The 23,331-nt window shown below is 39.2% G+C and overlaps 1 protein-coding gene across 5 annotated transcripts in view; it reads right to left on the minus strand.

Moving 5' to 3' along the window:
- LOC127452713 (triple functional domain protein-like) overlaps positions 1 to 22,942 on the minus strand; it is a 226,143-nt gene extending 203,201 nt beyond the window's left edge. For all 5 annotated transcript variants that reach the window (XM_051718338.1, XM_051718337.1, XM_051718336.1 and 2 more), the window contains exon 1: positions 22,736 to 22,942. In XM_051718338.1, coding sequence (XP_051574298.1) covers positions 22,736 to 22,802 — 67 coding nt within the window. In that variant the 5' untranslated portion in view covers positions 22,803 to 22,942. The remainder of the gene's footprint in view (positions 1 to 22,735) is intronic.
- Between the last annotated feature and the right edge of the window lie 389 nt (positions 22,943 to 23,331).

The raw sequence follows: 23,331 nt of genomic DNA on the forward strand, positions 1-23,331 counted from the left end.
AAATATTTAATGTAGTCATCAATTAATATGAGACCATAAAACAGTATGTATAATAATACTTAAACAAGGATGAAAATATATATATTTTTTAAATAGCTTAAAATAAATTTAAAACAGCTAAAATGCACATGGAGGACACAGGTTGAAATGCCATGTCACGCCATTTAGACCTCATACACTTTGAGATTAAGGCTGAGGGAAAGCTAAATAAATAAATAAATAAATTCAGTACATAGCTCCAGACTGTGACTAAAATGGTCACAAATGTGACCAAAAATAATTGATTGCGACAATAATTTAAAATCTAGTCGCCATTGGCAACAGTCAGGTTGTGTGCGTTCATATGCGGTTTCGTCAGATATCATCTTGTGAGTTACTGTATATATTTTTAGAGCACCAGTGTGTCTCGTGCCACTTTTCTCTCGTTGTTTCTGACGAGATCGCTGCACCGCATGCAACAACAAACCCAGCGTGAGAGAGTCGTGACCAAATGACTCTAATTTTTTTTTTCATGAATCACCTGAAAAGAACTGAGGATTTGAACTCAGGAGCTCAGGTTAGCAGTATGAATCAGATTCACTTTCTCAGCGAATCAGCGTCAGTGAGTTCAGAACTGGGAGCGCAGACATTTCAAAATAAGAGTCCTGTGTATATTTCGGGCTTCTTTATAATTAAAAATCCCACATTATGTAGCACTTTTTTAATCCTCTGGTAATTATTGATTGGGATTGGAGTAGCACAATAAACTGCATCTGGGATTTCATTCAATTTGCACTCTTGTAGTCTCTGTGTCTGGTCCATCGTTAGCAGTAAAGAAAGACTAAGGCAATATTTTCGAACAATTTATTTATTTATTTATTGCTTATTTATTTATTTATATATGAGATCATTTTTAGTAGATTAGGATTATTTCACCCAAAAATGAAAATTCTCATCATTTACTCACCCTCATACCATTCCAGATGTATGACTTTCTTTCTTCTGCAAACACAAATTTTACAATTTTTTGAAGAATATTTCAGCTCTATAGGTGCAGACAAGCCAAGTGAATGAGTGCCAAAATTTTGACACTACATAATGCACATAAAGGCATCATTAAAGTACTCCATAAGACTCCAGTGTTTTAATACATACCTGTATCTTCAGAAGTGATATGATAGGTGTGGGTGATAGGTGAATGGTAAGTCATTTTATGCTAGAAATTCTCCTCCCTGCCCAGTAGGGGGCGATATGCATGAAAAAATGTGAATCACCAAAAACAAGAATGTGAAAGTTAAAGTGGAGATTGACTGAGCAGGCAGGGAGAATTTCTATCATAAAAGGAGTTAAATATTGATCTGTTTCTCACCCACACCTATCATATAACTTCTGAAGATATGGATTAAACCACTGGAGTCTTATGGATTACTTTTATGGTGACCTGTGTGATTTATTTGAGCTTCAAAATTTTGGCACCCATTCACTTGCATTGTATGCAGAGCTGAGATAATCCTCTAAAAATCTTCATTTGTGTTCAGCAGATGAAAAAAATGTTATACACTTCTGGGATGGCATGAGGGTGAGTAAATAATGAAATCATTTTCATTTTTTGGTGAACTATCCATATAATTATTACACAAGGTGCAAACATTCATTGATGCTCAAGAAGACAACACACTACTATATGCATACTATACTTTATGTAAATATCTGTAATGTAGATTCTGAAGAGCAGTACTAAATAAAAAAAATCTTTTATCTCTTGTATTTGTATAAATTATGAAAGGGGTGTGAACATTGATGAGACAAAATCCTTAATGTTTCAGTTCAGGTGCCAATGGCTCCGAAGTCATTTTTATTTATTTTTTTTGTCTGGAGCCCTGCAGTAATTGAGGATTTTCTTAGTGGCAAATGAGAGCAGCATTTAGTAGCACAGATTAGGACACAAGTTCACTCTGGCTACTGCACTCACTCCATTTCAAGTACTTTATCTCAACAAACACTGTGTAAGTGTGAATGGGAGTATAAACAGACTGATATCTTCAAAGTATAAGGATATGTTAGATCAGTGTATACTTATATTTTCTATTCGCTTTTAATTTGTATTCAATTTTTTATTATCTCTGTCTTGTTGTTGTATTGTTTTTGCACTGGAGGCTTCTATCACAAAGACAAATTCCTTGTATGTGTAAGCATACTTGCCAATAAAGCTCATTCTGATTCTGATATGTCTTTGTCTGCTGGAAAACTGTTCCATAGATACTATCACCATCCCAGCTGCTCCCAGCTGAACACCATCACAGTTTGCTTTCAACAGAGCCCGAGCTTTCATTCATTAAAACGCCTCTGAATCAAAGCACTCATATGTGGTTGAAGAAATGGATGCCTTCCTAGCAACAGAGACCACCAGGATATTCAGTATTTATTGTGCAGCTACAGTGTATGTGTCTCTTTCTAGAAATGTTCAAACACATTTGCATCTCCTTTTGTGTCTATACCATTGTTAGGTCTTCAAACTGATAACTGTGTTTGCTTAAAAACCTTAACATGTCATGTTAAACTTTTACAAATTAAACAGGTTAACAATTCCAAGGATGTCCCCCAAAAAAGGATGTCTGTGTGTGTCCTTCAGATTGTGGAGTGCTTTTAGTATGGTCTCTTGCCTATTGAGTATCCCACTGAGACTGTGTGATATGATCTGCTTTGAAGGAGTTGACCTCCAATACTGCTAAGTCCAAATCCTCCCTTATTACACATTGAGGACTGACGCTCACTGATAAGACCTTTCTCACCTGCTGGCCTTTCTCACTGACACTGGATCAGAACTTTTGGCCTTTACCCTCACATCAATATTCAGCACTGATCATGGAGCATCTGGTGGAAAAAGTATCAGTCTGATATTAGCTCTTGATGTCAGTTGCAGGGCCATCGAAAAGAAATGACTAGTAAGATGTACTTGATTTTTATTTCGCAAGGTTTTGCACACATTTTTTTAAAGTAAATTTTAATGTTATAAAATTAAGTAAAATCTACTTTTTAAATGTAACTTAAGTAAATACAGTAACTTTTACTTCTGATGTACATTTTACTTCAAATAATCTAAATAATATTTCAATAAACATTTCATTTGAACATTTCACCTTTTGAAATTTACTTCTAAACACATTTAATCATGTACCACAGGACCTACAGAAACCTTCAGAGAAGCTTAATGCATGCTCTATAGTCTATTAGACAAAATCATCTTGCATTATATGCGATTAAACAAGATGCAAAGCTGCGCATGCAGACCTCAACACTTGGTGCACAAAACACGATGACGGTAACAATCAACAGAATGTTTTTTTATCATGAATGGGTAATTTTTTAAATGTTGCAATAAAACTTGCAAACAGTTAAATCGTGCAAGCTCATTAATTAATCAAGCACAGTGCATGCTGGGAACACCAGCTTTGTGTATACGACATGATTTTCTACTTTAAAATTTGTACATGATGACGCATTGTAAAGATAACACACAATGATAAATAATATTTACTTAGAAGCTGGAGCATTCATTTTACATGTTTGATCTGAGTACAAATGTAGAATGTCCTCAATGTTTTCAAGTTTGAACTTTAACTTATTCAAGGTAGAAACAGTACTTAAATCTTTTCTGCTATACCTCACCACAATTATTTATATTCTCATATTTGTTTTTTATCCAGTGGGTTACTGTTCTCTTCTCAAGAGCAAAGACCCAAGAAGATAATTATTTACCACAGATTTTTAGCTGACTGAAACTGTGGTGGTACCTTCACTGCTGATATAGTACTTGCAAACACACAAATGTGAGACTAAAAAAAATTTCAACTTTATTTTAAGGAATAGTTGGCAAAAAATATATATGATCTTAATTTATACACACTCAAGTTATTCCAAATCTGTATAACTACCTTTCTTCCAAGCAACACAAAAGATCTCTAGCAGAACGTCCATTTAACATGCCATGTGTCTTGATATGCGATGTTTGACTGTGCAAAGCACACATGTGATTTAAGAGATTTGGCAGAGTGTAAGATTTTCTGTTAATAAAGACTGAAATTTGGGCACATTCCTCACACAAAGCTTTGAAGTCTTGGAACAAAGTAAACATATCATATGGACTACTTTTATGGTGCTTTTTTAAGCTTTACAATTTAAATGACCTTGTTGGGGGAAAAAAGCAGCTTTTGATATTGAAAAGATGTTTTGCTAAATATCTCCTTGATATTGGTATTCAATGCAAGAAAGAAAGTTATATGAATTTGGTACGACATGAGGGTGAGTGATGACAGATATGCAATTTGTGGGTGAACTTCAACTTTGTTTTACATAATTAGCATCCAAGCAATCTTTTGCACTGGCCTGCACAGCACACAGTGTGTGAATGAGTGTGGTTGTGACTTTTGAAAGAAATCAGGAAACTGTTAAGCATCTGTGTGTGGATCACTTCCTTGCCTGGGAAGCCCATTGGCTTCATCTGCCTTCTCTTCACAATGCAACTTTGAGATAAACACATCCATAATATCCTCCGCTCAAACATCTGTTCCTCATTGTAAGAACAATTTACTCTAACCCTTCAAGAGATGGGGAGAGAAAGAGAGAGAGAGTGAGAGAGATGCAAACTGAAAGAGAGTCTTCTTCCAATTTAAGATGATGACATAGATTTGTCTATTCCTGGATCATAATGCTGTTGTGCATTTTTAATCAATTGCAGCCAAATGACAAAAAACACTAATGTTAAAATTAAATATAGAGATTTTAAGGAAATAGTTCACCCCCCAAAAAATTATGTTTTTTTTTCAATCTCATGTTGTTCCAAACATATATGATATTACTTTTAATCGTGAAACTCAATAGATATTTTGAATCTTCACAAAGCATTAAAAAGTAGCTTGTATGACTTTTATTCTTTATATTCCTTATTCCAAGTCTGAAGCCATACAATGGCTTGAGGAACAAACTGAATTTTAAGTCATTATTCACTGATAATCTTTCCCACCTGTGAGCTGTGAACTGAATCATTCTTTTGAGCCGATACTTTTCAGTATCAGCCCGGTTGATCTGGTTCACACACTGGACAAAGCAATTAGTTCATGAATCAGTCTGAATTGTCCACAACACACTGACTCATTTAAGAAAGCAAACCAGAAAAACATATCCCATGTTTTCTTTTGGACACATATCTTGGAAACACCATGATATTCTTTAATGTACCATGGAGTATCATGGTACATGAATCTGGTAATAATTCAGAGTGATCTCACGGTGAAATCTGAAACAGTAGGTTAACATTTCTTTACCTAAAATCGATTTGTGCTTATTGAAATGTGAAACACTGCCCCCAGTGGCCAAAGCGTTAAGTGTTGTTGGGTGTATGGGCACATGTGAGCACCATTTTCTGGGTGCAATGTCCAAGGAGGGGCGCCAAAAGCAAGTTGTGTAGCGGGTTGTTTTTAGCTATACAGGCTGTAAAGGCCTATTCACATCAAGACTAAATTTTTGTATTAATATTTGTTCCAAATGAGCTTTTGAATAGGAGCAGTTGATTTCCATGGCGCTATTCACACCGGGTCTGACAAATCATCCGCCAACAATCCAAAGTTTTTTTGTTTGTTTTTTTTGTTTGTTTTTTACAGAAAGCAATCAGATTTTGTTTTTTCTTTGGGCTGCGATGAAAACTGACTGACCAATAAGACCATTTTGACATTTTTTGTGGGTTGCTGTTGCTGCACAATTTGTGAGTTGGATGCACTACTCAACTTGCAAACACAGGTAATGAGCTCTTTTACTCATATCACGCACTTAAACTCAATGCAAATTTAAGGCAAATGTGCAGTAAATAAATAATATAAAAGCTGTTAACACATTCTTTGTTTTTTTTAATATTTATGTAATGTGCTGGTACCTCATATTGTACAATATAGGCTACCTGGTGTTTTGTCTTAATGTACAATATTTAATATGTATTTTACAGTTATATTAAAAATAACCGTAAGGTTCAGCAATTCATTTGGAATAAGCTCGTAGTAAAATATCACATAAAAAAAGAAAACAATTGCCAAATTTCACTGCATTTATTAAAAATAAATAACACAAAGTAGGGTTAGGCTAATGGTGCTCTTTTTCTTACCACGCACAAGAAACCCTGAATTCAATACAATTATGCAATGATTCAATAAAGAAAAAAATGTGAGCCACTGTTTTCTTTATACAATATTTAATGTTATGCCTCATATTTTCTATACCTGTTTTTCCTTAATGTACATTATTCAGTGTGTATTTATCTCACTGTACCTTGTGTTATCTTATCCAGGCATTAAAAAAAAAAGACAAGTTGGGTTCGGGAGTTCATTTGGATTTTTACCCACAGCAAAATGCATTCATAAATATAAAGACATAAGCCAACATACGTATGCAACAGCGCTCTTTACTCATCGCATTCTCACAAAAACAGATTCTATATTCCTCAAAATGCATCAAAAACATGGAAAGAACACAATGAAAAAATTATGCCAAATTAGGTAAATACGTAAATGCCTTAACTGCATTTAATCAATCAATCTCATGGATTGACAGCTGAATGCTTAAAGATCCATTCAGTAAACCAGAATAAATATGTTTGTAGAACAGAGCGGCCTACTGTACAGCGGTGGAATTGTTTTTTTTATTGTATTCATTTCGGTCTCGGTGTGAATAGACACTTTTAGTTGTGAATAGACACTTTCGTTGGCAGTTTGTCTCGAATTTGGTGTGAATAGGTGTTTAAACAGTGAAGAGGAATGCAAATTTTATAAACTGTAACCCCAAACCTGTACAGTAAAAATGTAATGTTAGAGGGAAAAACACAACCTCTGAGTCAGAGTCATCACTGATTTTGTGAACACAAATACTGTACTTCCTGGTATCAGTACAGGACCAGAACCCAGGTCTCTCACGCTGCTGACACAACACACTTCCAGTTGTGCCACAGGGGAAGGTGAACACTCAGATGCAAAAATGTCTAATCGGAGATGCTGCTTATCAGTGACTCGGCATAACGTGGCCGATCCAAGGGTTCCGGAACTCTCGGAAACCACATGCTGACTTCCCATGTGATCATGTTGAATCCTTTAACTTCAAGGAATGTTTAATGTATCACGTTCTAATACCATCACTGCACCAATATACTGCCAAAGTACTTTTTGTAAGGTATGGTTCCATCAACTGCACACTCTATGCAATGCTCTTGTCTCTCCTATAATTTGATTGTTTATCTTTGTCTTGTATGTTCTTTCTCAGTCAAATCAATGCTAGATCTGCAGCGACCACATTAGAGATAGAGCATGGAGGGTCAGATAATGTTTGCTCATCAAGGCTTCATTATATTACATAATGCAAGGCTTTCCACTTCACAAGCTATAATGGCTGTATGATTAACAACATGGGCTACTGTTGCATGCTTGCATATCAGTTTGAATAAGTAAGACTCTTGGCATTGTCGTAAAACCACTATGCTTTGGGATTAATGATGTAGGACAGCATTCTGAAACTTAGAGAAAACTTCCCTTTATGGCCATCTGTGTGTTTGTTGTGTTTAACCTTAGCACTTCCCACAATACAACATAGAGTGTAACCTCATTTTTCATATGATGTGATGGTCAAATGTGCAATTGTCTCAAATAACATGTTTCGTTCACTGTAATTATGTTTTATAGTTTATCAAAGTGAGGCAATGTTCGGAAATATCCCAAGCCACAATCCTGCCTTCACTTTTAGCTAACCTCTAATTACACACAAAAAGTAGAGAATGAGTTTTGCAATGACAAATCACTTCAAAGAACATCACCAATGCATTACAGTAAATGAGCAATTAGCCTGCATTTGGTAAAATAGCACAATGATTGGTGTGCCAATAATTTTATCTCTAGTCAAAAAGTCACTTCAATATCTGAGGTAGTGAACTAACATTTTATGGCTTAGCAACCGTAAGTTCAATAACTCTCCTCCCTTTCCACATTGAGGCCATGAGGACAATTCACATCTCATTTGAATCTATAATTTGAAAAACAGGCCGTTCCTGTTCAGTTTTGCGATTACAAATTTGGAAGGTTGGTTAAAGACCTTGAAATGTTTTGTATAAATGCCACACAGAGAAACGAGGATTCGGAAGTCACGATTTCTCACTCTACATTGCAACAGACTTCGAAGGACGGTTGGGCGTCCCAATTACAAGCCAGAGCAGCAAAGGGCTGAAAAGGGTAACTGTGCAGACTGCAACATTTTCAGTGGTTTGCTGCTGATAGAGTGTGAAGGAGGGCTCAGGTTTAGTCCTTCAGATCCAGCCTTCAGTTGTTTCGCCACATTGTGAAGTGGGCTAAGTGTGTCATGACAACCTCAATCATCCCACGAGTGTGTGTGAATAAGCAGTGCTGCTGTTTACACAGAGATGCATCTTCAAGATGGAAGAGGAGGACATGGATGTTACAGGCTGCAGAATCTAACGCAGCACATTCATATTTATGTACAAGTTACATGGTATATTCGTTGAGTAAAAGGGCACAGTTGCCCCTAACAAGTCATCAACCGAAAGGTTTATTTTAAAAATAAATTTAAATACTATGTTAACATCTACAGAGCAGGTTGGCCAACATAATATTATATATATATATATATATATATATATATATATATATATATATATAAAATGCAATTTAATGACAGCAAATACTGTAAGATGCACAAAAAACTGCTGAAGGTAAGGGTCATTGACAAGTGAGGTTGTCTGAGGTGATAAAAATGAGAAACATTTTAAAAATATAGTTTAAAACATGTGATGCATAAAGTTAATAGAAATGTAATCGTTGAGTCCAATTTTAGTTTCATAAATTTTTTTAAAACATTTATAGCATTTTTTATGTATTTAATTACTTTAAAAATGTCATGCGGAGTTTCCATCAAGTAAAAGGTATTCAAATACTTTCTTGTGAATATTAAATAAATCAATAATTTCAAAAAAAGTTCTTAAAACATATTTTTCTGGGTATTTTGTATTTTAATTTTTTACAAATATATACATTTTGAGTCAAGAATATCAATGGTTTTTCTCAGGGTTACTCCATATCACCTGAACAAAACAGCGACCTACATGGTGGTTACAGCACCTGACTTTGATTTGACAAGGTTTTTTTATTTTTTATTAATATATATATATATATATATATATATATATATATATATATATATATATATATATATATATATATTTTTTTTTTTTTTTTTTTTTTTAAATAGCTTCCATGCTTATTTTTTTATTTTTATGAAATGATAATACAAATACTACTCATGTTAAAACTTTTTTTTTCAAGAATTTCCGCTTTTAATGAGAATTTTTCCCCCCGCATTCGGTTACGTGACATTTACATTAAGCCCCAGAACAAAACAAATCTAAATGACTTTGAAAACATTTTCATAATAGTAGAGGTGTGAACTGCATTTTTAATGTAGTTTTGATTAATTTAATAGACCTGGAAAAGATGAGTGCCATGTCATTGACCCTTAAACACTTAATACATTTTCAATATTTACTCAAACTTCTACAAAACATGTGAAAACAAATACATTATCCATTAACAAGGCTGTCAACAAGGTTAATAGAGGTTTTCCTGAAAAAAACTACAATACCCATGATCCTGAAGACAAAAATCCACCAATCAGAGAATTGTGGAAAACAAAGTGAGCCCTAAGTGCTCTGCAGGAGAGGGAAAGCGGTTAGGCTTCACCCCTGGGTGATTGTTATGACTAACAGCTGTTTCTTGTTGCAGTAATCCTGGAAGAGCAATAAGAGGTGGGCCGACACCACAGGAAGGGAGAGAGAGTTAGCACACTCATGCCCAGACTGTGCTCCTTTTGAGTTAAAGATATGTGTGAAAGCAATAAAAAGTACCTGTTTGAGTTGGAACATTGCCCGTCTCCCGCTTCCTCCTTTGGGGTGAACAAGAGCCTTGTCACAGTGGTGCCGAAACCGGGGATCTCGAGAAAGCTAGCATGTCATCATGGAGTCCTCGCTGCTGGCCGAAGTAATCCAGTTCCTCGCCAGCATGCATCAGGCTGAACACCAGGCCCTGCTTGAGTTGCGTTGAGAGGAAGACCAGCACTTCCAAGCCATTCTCCAAACTCAAGCAGAGGATTGGCAGGCACTCTGGAGCTTGTTACACCAGGTTGGAAGGCTCAAGCGTGACCCTGGACCCAGCAACCTCCATGCCTCTGGTCACCCTCCTGAAAATGGGTCCGCAAGATGAACTGGAGGCATTCATAGAACTGTGTGAGCAGACGGCAGAGGTGTTAAAATGGCCGAAGTTTCAGTGGGCAGCCCGCCTCCGTCGGCTTCTGACTGGGGAAGACCAGCTCGTGGCCCAACATCTACCTGCAGCCAACCTCCTGGTGTACGAGGACTTAAAGAAAGCCATCTTGCAACAGGTTGGCCGCAGCCCAGAGCAACACTGACAGCATTTCTGTTCGCTAATGCTGAGTGAGCGCGGCCGCCCGTTTGCCCAACCACTCCGTGACGCCTGCCGGAAGTGGGTGCTGGCGGAGGACCTCGACGCCGAGGAAGGCAGAATGGGACCAGTGCCATCGCTCAGCTGAGGACCATGTGATGGTGTATCTGGGGGCGGATGAGCCCTCCTTCTCTCGCTCTCTCTTTTTCTGCCCTCCCCCTCCATCTCTGAACCCCGCCCCACCCCTTTTCCCCGGAAACGGGGGGAGTTCACTCCCAAACCAGCTCCCCGGTCACGGGGGTTTGTCCAGCTGTTGGTTTCCCCTGTCTCTTCTCGCTCTCCCCTCTCCCAGGTTGGTGAATCTGCTGCTGCAGTTGCAGGTGTAGCATCTGGGCCGGCTTGATGGAGTTGCGGGGAGCCGGGCCACTTCCAGGACCAATGCCCCATGATGGAATTGGGAACGTTGGTCCGGGTCCCCAACACACCACTGGCTGCCCCCGATCAAGCTGGAAAGTATTGGATACCTGTGAGTATCAGGAGAGGTACATATCAATCCTTGGTGGATACTGGTTTTAATCAAACCACTATCCACCAATGTTTGGTTCAAGACGAGGCTTTGGGCATGGGTCGGAGGGTGAAGGTGAGGTGTGTGCACGGGGATATTAAAATTTACCTTGTAGTGACTGTCACTATTCAATTTTGGGGACAAAAACATAGTGCTGAGGCTGTGGTTAATTCCCACCTCTAGCATTTACTTCTTTACTGAGGGGAATATGTGTGGATGGGTCCTGCGACAAAGAGTATCGGTGTGCAGTGTGTGATTCGCTGGCTGGGGAGGCGGAGCCAGGGCCATCTACATGTGCTCCACATCAGGATGACGTAAGGGAGGGGGAAGTCTCGGCTTCCCCAGCCCTTAGAGGATTCCCTGCTGGGGATTTCCCTCTGGAGCAGTCCCGAGATGAGACCCTTAGGCACGCCTTCGATCAAGTGAAAGTGATTGATGATCAATGTCTCCAGCCAGCTGTTGCACTAAATTATCCATACTTTTCAATTATTAGAGATACAGTTGTGCACAAAATTTGCATACCCTTGGAGAATTGGTAATATATGTACCATTTTTAAAGAAAACATGAGTGAGCAGGCAAAACACATTTCTTTTATTTCTTATGGGATTCATATTCAACTGTAAGTTATAACAGAATGGCACAATCATAAAACAAATCATGGCAACAAAGAAAAAAAATGAAATGACGCCTGTTCAAAAGTCTGCATACCCTTAGTTCTTAATACTGTGTATTGCCCCCTTTAGCACAATGACAGCATGCAGTCTTTTGTATTAGTTGTCTATGAGGCCCCAAATTCTTGCAGGTGGTATAGCTGCCCATTCGTCTTGGCAAAATGATTCCAAGTCATGCAAAGTCTTTGGTCGTCTTGCATGAACCGCATGTTTGAGATCTCCCCAGAGTGGCTCGATGATATTAAGGTCAGGAGACTGTGATGGCCACTCCAGAACCTTCACCTTTTTCTGCTGTAACCACTGGAGGGTCAACTTGGCCTTGTGCTTAGGGTCACTGTCATGCTGGAAAGTCCTAGAGTGTCCCATGCGCAGCTTTCATGCAGAAGAATGTAAATTATCTGCCAGTATTTTCTGATAAAATGCTGCATTCATTTGCCATACATTTTCACAAGATTGCCCATGCCTTTAGAGCTCACACACCCCCAAAACATCAGTGAGCCACCACCATGCTTCACAGTGGGGATGGTATTCTTTTCACTATAGGCCTTGTTGACCCCTCTCCAAACATTGCGCTTATGGTTGTGACCATAAAGCTCTACTTTGGTCTCGTCACTCCAAATTACAGTGTGCCAGAAGCTGTGAGGCGTGTCAAGGTGTTGTTGGGCATATTGTAACCGGGCTTTTTGTTGCATTGGCGCAGTAAAGGCTTCTTTCTGGCAACTCGACCATGCAGCTAATTTTTGTTCAAGTATCATTGTATTGTGCTCCTTGAAACAACCACAACGTCTTTTTCCAGAGCAGCCTGTATTTCTCCTGAGGTTACCTGTGGGTTTTTCTTTGTATCCCAAACAATTCTTCTGGCAGTTGTGGCTGAAATCATTCTTGGTCTACCTGACCTTGGCTTGCTATCAAGAGATCCCCGAATTTTCCACTTCTTAATAAGTGATTGAACAGTACTGACTGGCATTTTCAAGGCTTTGGATATCTTTTTATATCCTTTTCCATCTTTATAAAGTTCCATTACCTTGTTACGCAGGTCTTTTGACAGTTCTTTTCTGCTCCCCATGGCTCAGTATCTAGCCTGCACAGTGCATCCACGTGAGAGCTAACAAGCTCATTGACTATTTATACACAGCCACTTATTGCAATTTAAAAAGCCACAGGTGTGGGAAATGAACCTTTAATTGCCATTTAAACCTGTCTGTGTCACCTTGTGTGTCTGCAACAAGGCCAAACATTCAAGGGTATGTAAACTTTTGGTCAGAGCCATTTGGGTGATTTCTGTTATCATTATGATTTAAAAAGGAGCCAAACAACTATGTGATTATAAATGGCTTCATGTGATCACTATCCTTAAATAAAAGACAGTTTTTTTTACATGATCAGTCATATTTTCAAAATCAATGCCAAAATTTCGCAATTTCTGCCAGGGTACGCAAACTTTTGAGCACAACTGTAGGTTGTATTGCGTAAGACAGGACGCTCAGACAAAAGAAGATACAACCCAGTTGCTGATACTGAAGAACCATTGGGAAATGCTATTCCAGATGGTACATCATAATCCAATTGCAGGTCACTTAGGGTGAGAAAAAACATTAAACCGTCTAATGGCCCATTTCTATTGGCTGGGCATTCACGGAGATGTTCGCAGGTGGTGTGTGGCATTGCCACGAATGTAAGTTGGTGAATCCACGACCACCTCAAGAGTGCCATTGTGCCCTCTACCATTAATCAAGGTCTCCTTTGAGAGAATTGGCATGGACCTCGTTGGGCCATTAAAATGGACAGCACGTGGACATCAATTTGTGTCAGTTCTTGTGGATTACGCAACGCAATATCCAGATGCAGTGCCTTTGCGCAACATCTCAGCACGCAGTGTTGCGGAGGCACTCTTCAGAATTATTTCCTAAGTGGGGATTCCAAAAGAAATCCTCGCTGATCAAGGCACTACTTTCATGTCACGGACACCACACAAACTATAGGAATTATTGGGTATTAAATCGATTCACACCAGTGTTTATCACCCACAAACAGATAGCTTGGTGGAACGATTTAATACAACCCTTAAAAATATGATTCGTAAGTTCGTGCACAAGGACACTAGAAATTGGGAAGTGGCTCCAACCCCTATTATTTGCAGTTCGAGAGGTTCCGCAAGCCTCCACAGGGTTTTCCCCATTCAAGCTACTCTATGGGCTTCGACCGCGTGGCATGCTCGATGTCATGTGGGAAGCTTGGGAGGAAGGACCTTCAAATAGTAAAAATGAAATTCAGTAAGTTCTTGATCTTAGAGCAAAACTCCACACTTTGGGTCAACTAACACAGGAGAATTTGCTCCAAGCTCAACAACGCCAAAGCCGGCTGTATAATAGGGGCACTCGGCTATGGGAATTTGCACCGGGATACAAAGTGCTTGTATTAATCCAAACCTCCAGCTCCAAATTACTCGCCATGTGGCAAGGGCCCTTTGAGGTCACACAAAGGATTATGAGGTAAAACGAACAGATAGAGGTGACACACGTCAAATATACCATCTCAACCTCCTGAAATTATGGAGGGAGGCGGTCCCTGTGACATTGGTGATGGTGGTTCCGGAGAGGGCAGAGCTCGGGCCGGAGGTGAACTTAAAAGTCAGTCATCTCACTTGTGGAGCCCACCTCTCACCATCTCAACTCACAGACGTTGCTAAGTTGCAGAAAGAATTTGCGGACGTGCTCTCACCTTTACCTGGTCGGACAAACCTCATAGAGTACCACATTGAGACTACCCCAGGGGTAGTGGTATGTACTTGTCCCTACCGGCTTCCCGAGCACAAGAAAAAGTGGTGCGAGAAGAATTGGATGCAATGCTCGAGATGGGAGTAACAGAAGAATTCCACAGTGACTGGCCCAGCCCGGTATGCTAAGAGCGACGGGTCGGTCTGGTTCTGTGTGGATTATCGAAAGGTAAATGTGGTATCTAAATCTGATGCATATCCAATGCCTTGTATTGATGAACTGCTCAATTGGTTAGGTACAGCTTATTTTTATTCGACAGTGGATTTGACACAGGGCTATTGGCAAATACTCTTAACCCCAATATCCCATGAGAAAACGGCCTTTTCCACACCATTCGGCTTACACCAATTCGTGACGCTTCCATTCGGTTTGTTTGGGGCTCCGGCTACATTCCAGCGGCTCATGGACCGAGTCCTCAGACCGCACAGTGCATATGCCACAACATCTGCAGGCTATCCTGAGATCGTTGAGATGATCTAGGCTCATGGCAAACCCGAAGAAGTGCACAATTGGGCGGGTGGAGATACGGTATCTGGGCTTCCACTTGGGCCAAGGGCAGGTACAGCCCCAAAGTGATAAAACCGCAGCGTTTGCAGCCTCCCCACGACCTAAGACCAAACATGAGGTAAGGCAGTTCCTGGGGCTGGCTGGCTATTATTGTAGGTTTGTACATAACTATTCGGCTGTCACCAGCTCACTGACTGATCTTACTAAAAAGGCAGTACCAGATCCGGTCCAGTGGACAGAGCAGTGCCAACAGGCGTTTATGCAGGTGAAAGATGTACTCTGTGGTGGGCCGCTGTTACACACACCTGACTTTTCTCTCCCATTTATTTTACAGATGGACGCATCGGACCGCAGGTTGGGGCGGTGCTCTTGCAGGTGGTGGAGGGGGAGGAACGGCCAGTGCTATACATTAGTCAGAAACTCTCTTTGAGAGAGACTAAGTATAGCACCATGGAAAAGGAATGCTTGGCCATCAAGTGGGCTATCCTCACTCTCCGGAACTACCTGTTGGGGCGGGCCTTCACCCTCTGTTCCGATCATGCCCTGCTCCAATGGCTCCACCGCATGAAGGAAACTAATGCATGGATCACCCGTTGGTTTCTGGCATTACACCCTTTTAAGTTCGAGGTGGTCCACAGGCCAAAGACGCAGATGGCTGTCGCGGATTTCCTCTCCAGAACGGGGGGGGAGTGGTGAGCAGGCCGGATGTATCACTGGCCTGGGGGTATGTGGGGGCGAGTGCGTGGTGGAGCGTGCGTCTTGGGGAGAGGGAAAGCGGTAAGGCTTCACCCCTGGGTGATTATTATGACTAACAGCTGTTTCTTTTTGCAGTAATCCTGGAAGAGCAATAAGAGGGGGACCGACGACACAGGAAGGGAGAGAGAGAGTTAGAACACTCATGCCTAGACTTTAACTCCTTTTGAGTTAAAGATTTGTGTGAAAGTAATAAAAATTACCTGTTTGAGTTGGAATATTGCCCGTCTCCCGCTTCTTCCTTTGGGGTGAACAAGAGCTCTGTCACAATATGCTATAAATTTAAAATATATTGTTTCTATACTTGAGGGCTGCAACAACTAATCGATAAAATCGATTATTATTAATAATGGAAATCATCGACAATGAATTTCATTATTGAATAGTTAGATATATACCGTGAGCACAGAGAAGGTCCATCAGTGATTTCACTTTACAGCCCAGTGAAAAATGTGTTGCATGACGAATCTCATTTGAAAAACAACAGAGATAAGCTGAAGCGGAAAAAACATGACCCAAGTTGCCCAGTGCATGAGAGCACTTTATAAACACTTCAAAGAAAATCATAATAAGCATACAGTTTAATGTGGAGCAGTTGCTGCATCAGGTGTGTTGGAGTGATTTTGCTGTTTGATGCGCTTAAGAGTTGTTTCTCTCCAGCACATTACTTACATTTTACTGCAATTTTCTGTTTTAGAATGTATACATGCTATGCATTCAAAATCAGGCGTGTATTTCCATCTATTTCCCAAAACTGTTTTTACAACATGCGAGTGTCCGTTAAACTTTACTGAGCAAACGAGCGCACGCATCCACGTCAATCAAACCGATCGCAATGGAGAAAGGGAGCACAATCACTTTGATTAAACTCGTGCATCATTATACCGCACTTTCAGTTTTAATGTAATCAATTATGCAGCTTTCATTGATGTTACGCTGATGTCTCAGAGGTCAAAGTGTGACGGTTTAAAGTGTTTTAGATCGTTTCTCATCATGTGAGCGCATGTAATACAGTGAGCACCAGGATGAGACTTTTTTGATTATTGTACTATATCACGGTTTATAATGCTGAATATAATGTATAATAATGCTAAGGGTCCTGATATTTGATCGTCCTGATAATTTCAAATGTAATGTCTGATTCCACCAGTAAATTAAATTATTTTACTGGATAAACATACACATATTTTTAAAAAGAATAGTTTAGACAAATTTAATCAGCAACAATACTATTTTAAACCTACAATATTAATGTAAAATACTTAAAATGTATGTAATCAGAGACAGTGTACAAGCATATGTATCTAACATAATTACAAATTTTTCAGCTTGGCAGAATTATTACTATTTCTATTCTGGTGTCACCATTGCCCTCTGCTGGGCTGATTTTTTTGTTTTTTGTTTTTTGTCCCGCTCCTTCCTAATGGATCATTTTACTCTTTAATGAACAGTACTTTTTGTTCTACAAAGTTTTACAAGTAATGAAATTAACTATTTTGCATATGTACTGAAAGTAATAATAATAATAATAATATATTCAAACTTAACTTTTCATGATTCAGGCTTTGTTCAAAGTTTTGTGAGAGTATCGAATCATGAATTCAGTACTGTAAATCAAACCAAATCCTAATGCCTTTTATCATTTCTGTTTAAAAAAATTAATATTTTAATAAAATACAAGAAATAAAATATATTTTTTATCCGATTAACCGATTAATCAAAGAAATAATAGATGATTCATTGATTATCAAAATAATCATAAGTTGCAGCCCTACTATACTTATAATGAACTACTTTAAATCAATAGTTTTATCTGTTTTAATTTTATAGCATAATTTGCAAAGATTCATGGGATTGTAGTTCACTTCCTCATTAATGACGAAAAGAACACAATCTTGTACCCTTGCCTTTTTGTCTGATTTGCTTCAAATCAAAGTTTGTAATGTTGTGATTCACCTCAGAGCTGGTTAGTTTGGTTCATGTAACTCTTAGAATTTTTAAATAAAGAATTTTATGAAATCCCTATTGTAAAAAAAGAAAGGGAAATATACTTCCTAAATCAAGACAGCTGAAAATGTGGACTGGCGCTGTTATGCTTTATTGCCAAGCACATCTAATATTTATGCACACATCACAAAGATGCTGCAGCAATGTACATGTGATATCAAGGTAACCATGGTGATTACTCAATGACTACAAGCAGCTAAACCCATTGGTTCAATCCCTTCTGGGAATGACCCAGGAAGTGAAAAATTATTGTGATCGTAAACCTGCTCTTTTATAATTGAAAATGAAGCACTTAAACCCCAGGTTTCCCCAGTGGGCTTTCCATGAACTGAATGTTGCTTTAGATTAAATGCATCAGGGCAAAATGTAAACAAAATTCTAACAAACAATGAAATTGAACATGACTAATGACAGCAAGTTGTAATAACATAGTCACATAATTACACAGTAACAACACAATTAGAGAGGAATAGTCTGGATCACCGATTCGCCTTATGCTGGAAGCGCTGGCCCACACTTATCTGCCACTAATTGCTTTGCATTTTGTTTTTCTCTGCAACACAAGGTGGGTCTACCAAACACACTTATCTCCTAAAGTACGTCTGTTACAGACTCCACATAAAGATGCCTCTGTCCGCCTCAACAGACCTCTATTCCGTACTGATTCTAGTAAACACTGTGCCACGTTATTATCAAAGTCAAAAGGTAGTTCAGAATGCAAGCCAAGGTTGGTGTGCAAGATCTGCTACAGTCCTCAAAATAGCACAAAAGCTCTTTAGGTGGGCGTCAAACCCAATGCACAATGACTAAGTAGGGCACTGATGAGACATCCAAAGCTCTGGAAACACAAGATGTGCTTAATGCAGAGACAGCCTGAGAGAAAGCTTGTCGGTACCAAGTCTTGAGTGTTGAACAGGCCAGGGGCAACTAACTGACCCACTGGAGAGAGAGGCTTTCGCTCTGAAACACTGCCATAGGATGCTGCACTGCTAAATGATATGGACCTCTTGACATAACGATTTTGCTCTTATGGGAATTGGGAATCACTAATAGGAAGTGTGAATTTCAATCTAATGACACTTTGGTTCTTGACATTTCAGATCATAAAATATATCGAGGCAACGAGCAGTTTACTGTGTAAGTAAAAGAACTTAAAATTCTTCACTAACTATATGAACCATGGAGTGGCATTACAAAGGTGGCATTTCAACATGATCACACAGGAAGTTGGCATGTTGTTCCCGAGAGTTCTGGTACCCTAGGATTGGCCACATTATGCAGACTCACCAATAAGCGGCATCTCCTATCAGACATCTTTGCATCAGCTCCAGTGTGTTTACCTTCCCCTGTGGCGAGAACGAAAAGCGTGTTGCATCAGCAGCATGGGAGACCCAGGTTTGGATCCTGCATTGTAACCAGGAAGTAGTCACATTCACATAATCAGTGATGAGCGTGAAACAGAGGTTGCATTTTCCCCTCTAACATTGCATTTTTACTCCACTGATGGTTAGGTTTAGGTTTGGGGTTTCAGTTGGGGGGTTCAGTTTATAAATCAAGCATTTCTCTTCACTGTATTACAGCCTGTCCAGCTCAAAACAACTCACTTCACAACTCACGTTTGACACCCCTAAGTGAATAATTCACCTGGAAAATGGAGCTCACACGCACCCATACACCTAACAACACTTACCACTGTGGCCACTGGGGGCAGTGTTTCGCATTTCGATAAGCACAGACTGATTTTAGCTAAAGAAAAGTTAACCTACTGTTTCCAATTTCAATATGAGATCAGTCTGAATACTGAGTCCATTTACATGCACATCAATACACTGATAACTCCCAAAAATCAGCTTATTTAAAAAATCTGACAAAGCATGAAAACTGCATTTACATGATATTTATAGTAATTAGGGATGCACCGGTCCGATACCTGGATTGGTATTGGCTCAGATACTGAAGCTTTTAGATGGATCAGGTATCGGTCCGAGGAGCCGATCCAAATCCAATACTGTGTGTTAGTCATGTTCGTTACTGTCAAGCTCCAAAAATGACATAAAAGAACCATAAAAACACCATTAAAGCAGTTCATATGAATCGTGCATTTTATTCAAAGCCACTTGAAGATGTGCGATAGCTCTGTGAATCACAAAAGGTTGTGTTTAGTAAGTAAATATATAGTATGTGCAGTGCCAGTGCGTTAGTGAGTGGTGCTGCTCTGTTGACACAAACTCACGCACAGGCTGGTGATGCACTCGCAGTTATTTGTAGCCTTCACAGCAGTGTGCAATATTTGAGCGCTACTCAAGAACAGCATCTCAGATGTAGATGCTCAATAGTTCGGTTCACCTATAATATGCATTTAGAACGGCGCCGGAGGGGCATTTTACTAGAATTTGAATAAGAAGCGAATTAAACTACTGTGAACTTGCCTACAAACAGACACATACAGGACTTCCTGGAGAGTTCAGAATGTCAAAATAAAAGCATGAGGGTTTAAAATGTGCACGATTTAAATATATTACTGTTGTATTTAAAATTAAAAGTCAATACTAATAATATTATTAACAATTTATTATTATTATTATTGTCATCATTAGTATTTGTTTACAATTTATAACAATATTTAAGTTGAATGGGTTCCAAAAAATAACTGTGTGAATGAAAAGTGAACTGATGTCTTACAACTACATTGAACAAAAAAGAGATCTGAATCCTTTAAAGTCCAGATGCAAGTTGAAACATTTAAAAAAAAAAAAAGGCACAAATAAAACACTGGTTTCTTTTCTACTGAAGGTTTGAAGACTGGAATTACTGTTAATTTTGCTGCTACATTATCCAGTATACTAGTTAATAATAAAGTGTTTCTTAATAAGCTATACATTTATATTGAAATAATGTGTAGTTAGAGGTTTGTGTTTCTTTACATATTAAAGAGTACTCCCAATTAGTTCCACACAATAATGTAAAGATCTTCTAAACTGATTATGCAAAAAAACAACACTGGTATTGGCTTGGGATTGGTATCGGCCGATACTGAGATTTCCGATATCGGAATCGGAAGAGAAAAAGTGGTATCGGTGCATCCCTAATAATAACCATGTTAATCTCCGCTTTTGATTTCAGACCTTAAAGAGGCATGCGCACAACACTTGTATACTTTGGATAAGCCGGGAAGAACTCCAGTAAAGGTGTTACACATGACACAAAATCTGGGTAATAGGCACAAATCTACCCAGTGTCGATCGGTTAGTTCTTACGCCGTTTATGACCTTAAAGCGATAAATGAAAGCTGATTATTGCATTTACATGACCACACAAGTTGTCGTCTTATCAAGCATAATCAGTGTAAAACGTGCACATAAGCACGCTAATTGTTACGGCATGAATCAACTTAAATTGCGCAATCAGTACATTTACATGCACTTTAAAAGTTTGATTTCTATCAGACTGAAACAATAACTGGTCTTTTTGAATTTCTTGTTAACGCTTTAGTTACATTAAAGCGATTTCTACAAAGTCAGTTTAACAGACCTAGATAATGCGACTGTAGCTTGTTTTTTTTTACCTTCTATGTAGCTGAGGGATGCTGTAGAAAAAATACAAAGGAACATAACAGAAAGAAAGTGCATTTTTGACACTGTTGCACAATAGAAACAGTGCTAATGTTTACAAATCATTTTTGCTTCGGCCTAAATAAGACAGTATTATTTATCAAATGTTATTTAGAATGACTTAGAAAATGATTACTTCATTTTATTAGAATAGATGCTTTATGTACAGCTATTTGATTAAATACTTAAAACACATTCCAACACAACAAGACAGCTAGACCTTCGCTAACCCTCTGTCTTGTGTTAGGACAAAAGTAATATCCTGGAAATATTTTTCCAAATTACAAAGCATGTTAATATTCTCTAGAGAGCCCATAGGACTATTATACTTGAGTGCATCAATTTGCAACCTGCGATGACCCCTGGGGAAGCTTGCATATACAGTAACATTAGTCCTTTTTAGCACATACAATTTCATGCTTGATTGCTGCACATAATAAAGTTGACTTGCAAAATAACATGTATCATGTAACACATAAAGAATGTGCATCAACAAAACAGAGATCTTAGACAGAAAGAGCTCCTGAGACTGTCCTGTTACTCAATGTGTCCATGGCCCATTACAGAATCCCTTCCTTGCATGCACCTGGTACTGCAGAAACAGCTGATACAAAAATCACATCAACAGCTGACTGCAAAAACCAGCAGACTACTGAGGTAGTGCGCAAAGAGAGGCCGACTGAGCTTGAAATGCAGTGAAACGTCATGCAATGTAGGGTAATAGTGTTTTACCCTAAACACGACTAACACAGGGAGCAGATGCACATGGTTTAATTAATGGTGATGGCAGGCAACCATATGACATCATTGAGGTGGAAGCGCCAGTTAAAAACCGATAGCTACTTGATCTGAGCCGAGCTTCGTGACGTAATCTCACAGTAAACTGAGATCAAACGTCACGTTTATAAATTGTGGCGTATGAGAGCAGGTTTTAAGAAGGAAAAATAAAAAGCACATCACATGGTTTTGAGTTCAGGCACTCAAACGAGTTTGTGCGCAGAATACAGTTTTTAGCGCATTGGCTTGGAAGAGAACTGGTTGTGTTTCATATCGACGGCGCGCAAGATTACAGCAGCACGCTCGAGCATATTGAAGCGTGACGTCATGTATCATACAAATGATGTCATGTAAAAGCACAAAAAGTGCTTGACCTATATGTTTTATCTGCCAACTCTATTTGAGCTAAAAAAAAAAAAAAAAATTTTTTTTTTTTTTAATCACGCCAGCAGATTCACAGCCACCTTAAAAATACAATTTTCTCCGCTCGCGCTGTCCGGTCGGTCGCGCGTCGTTTGCGCGAGCCGCGTTCAGCGGTTCATCTTAACGAAAACAGCGAGGTGCGCGCCCCCTCTTCTCTCCACTTACCGGATTTGAAAAACGCCGCTATGTCGGCCGCCTCCTTGGATGTCTCCTCTCCCTCCCCCGAATTCATCCTCGAACGAAAAACTCCCCAAACAAACGGACAGCTGTGGGTTTTCCGAGATGAAGAGCCTGATCAGGATTATTTTCTTTGAAAAGCAAAGATTGGCGTGCGTGGATTCGTGCTTGTCCTCGCTGGGCACGGACCCTCCATCTTGGCTTTCGCTGGAGAGGTGTCGGTACCGATCGGCGGCGCTCCTGAGTTTCAACGGGGAAAGAGGAGGAGGATGGAGGGAGGAGGGAGGGAGAGAGAGGGGAGGTCTACTGCAACAAGGGGGTCTCCAGGAATCCCTTACTACACCCCCGAATATATATATTTCACCAAATACATGAATATTTACTAAACACGCTTAAACACAAATAATATGTTTTTTGTTATGACAGCCTGTGGGTAGAAATTGTAACATAATATTTGCCATTTGCATCAAGATGCATTTCAACCATGCACGTTCTAAGGTATACAATAATACAACAGTTATAAACGAGATAAAACCACAACGTTGTAATATTAATCCAGCAGCATTTTTATCCAGCTGTTCATA

This window comes from Myxocyprinus asiaticus, chromosome 15 (assembly GCF_019703515.2).
Source record: "Myxocyprinus asiaticus isolate MX2 ecotype Aquarium Trade chromosome 15, UBuf_Myxa_2, whole genome shotgun sequence".
Classification (NCBI taxonomy): Eukaryota; Metazoa; Chordata; class Actinopteri; order Cypriniformes; family Catostomidae; genus Myxocyprinus; species Myxocyprinus asiaticus.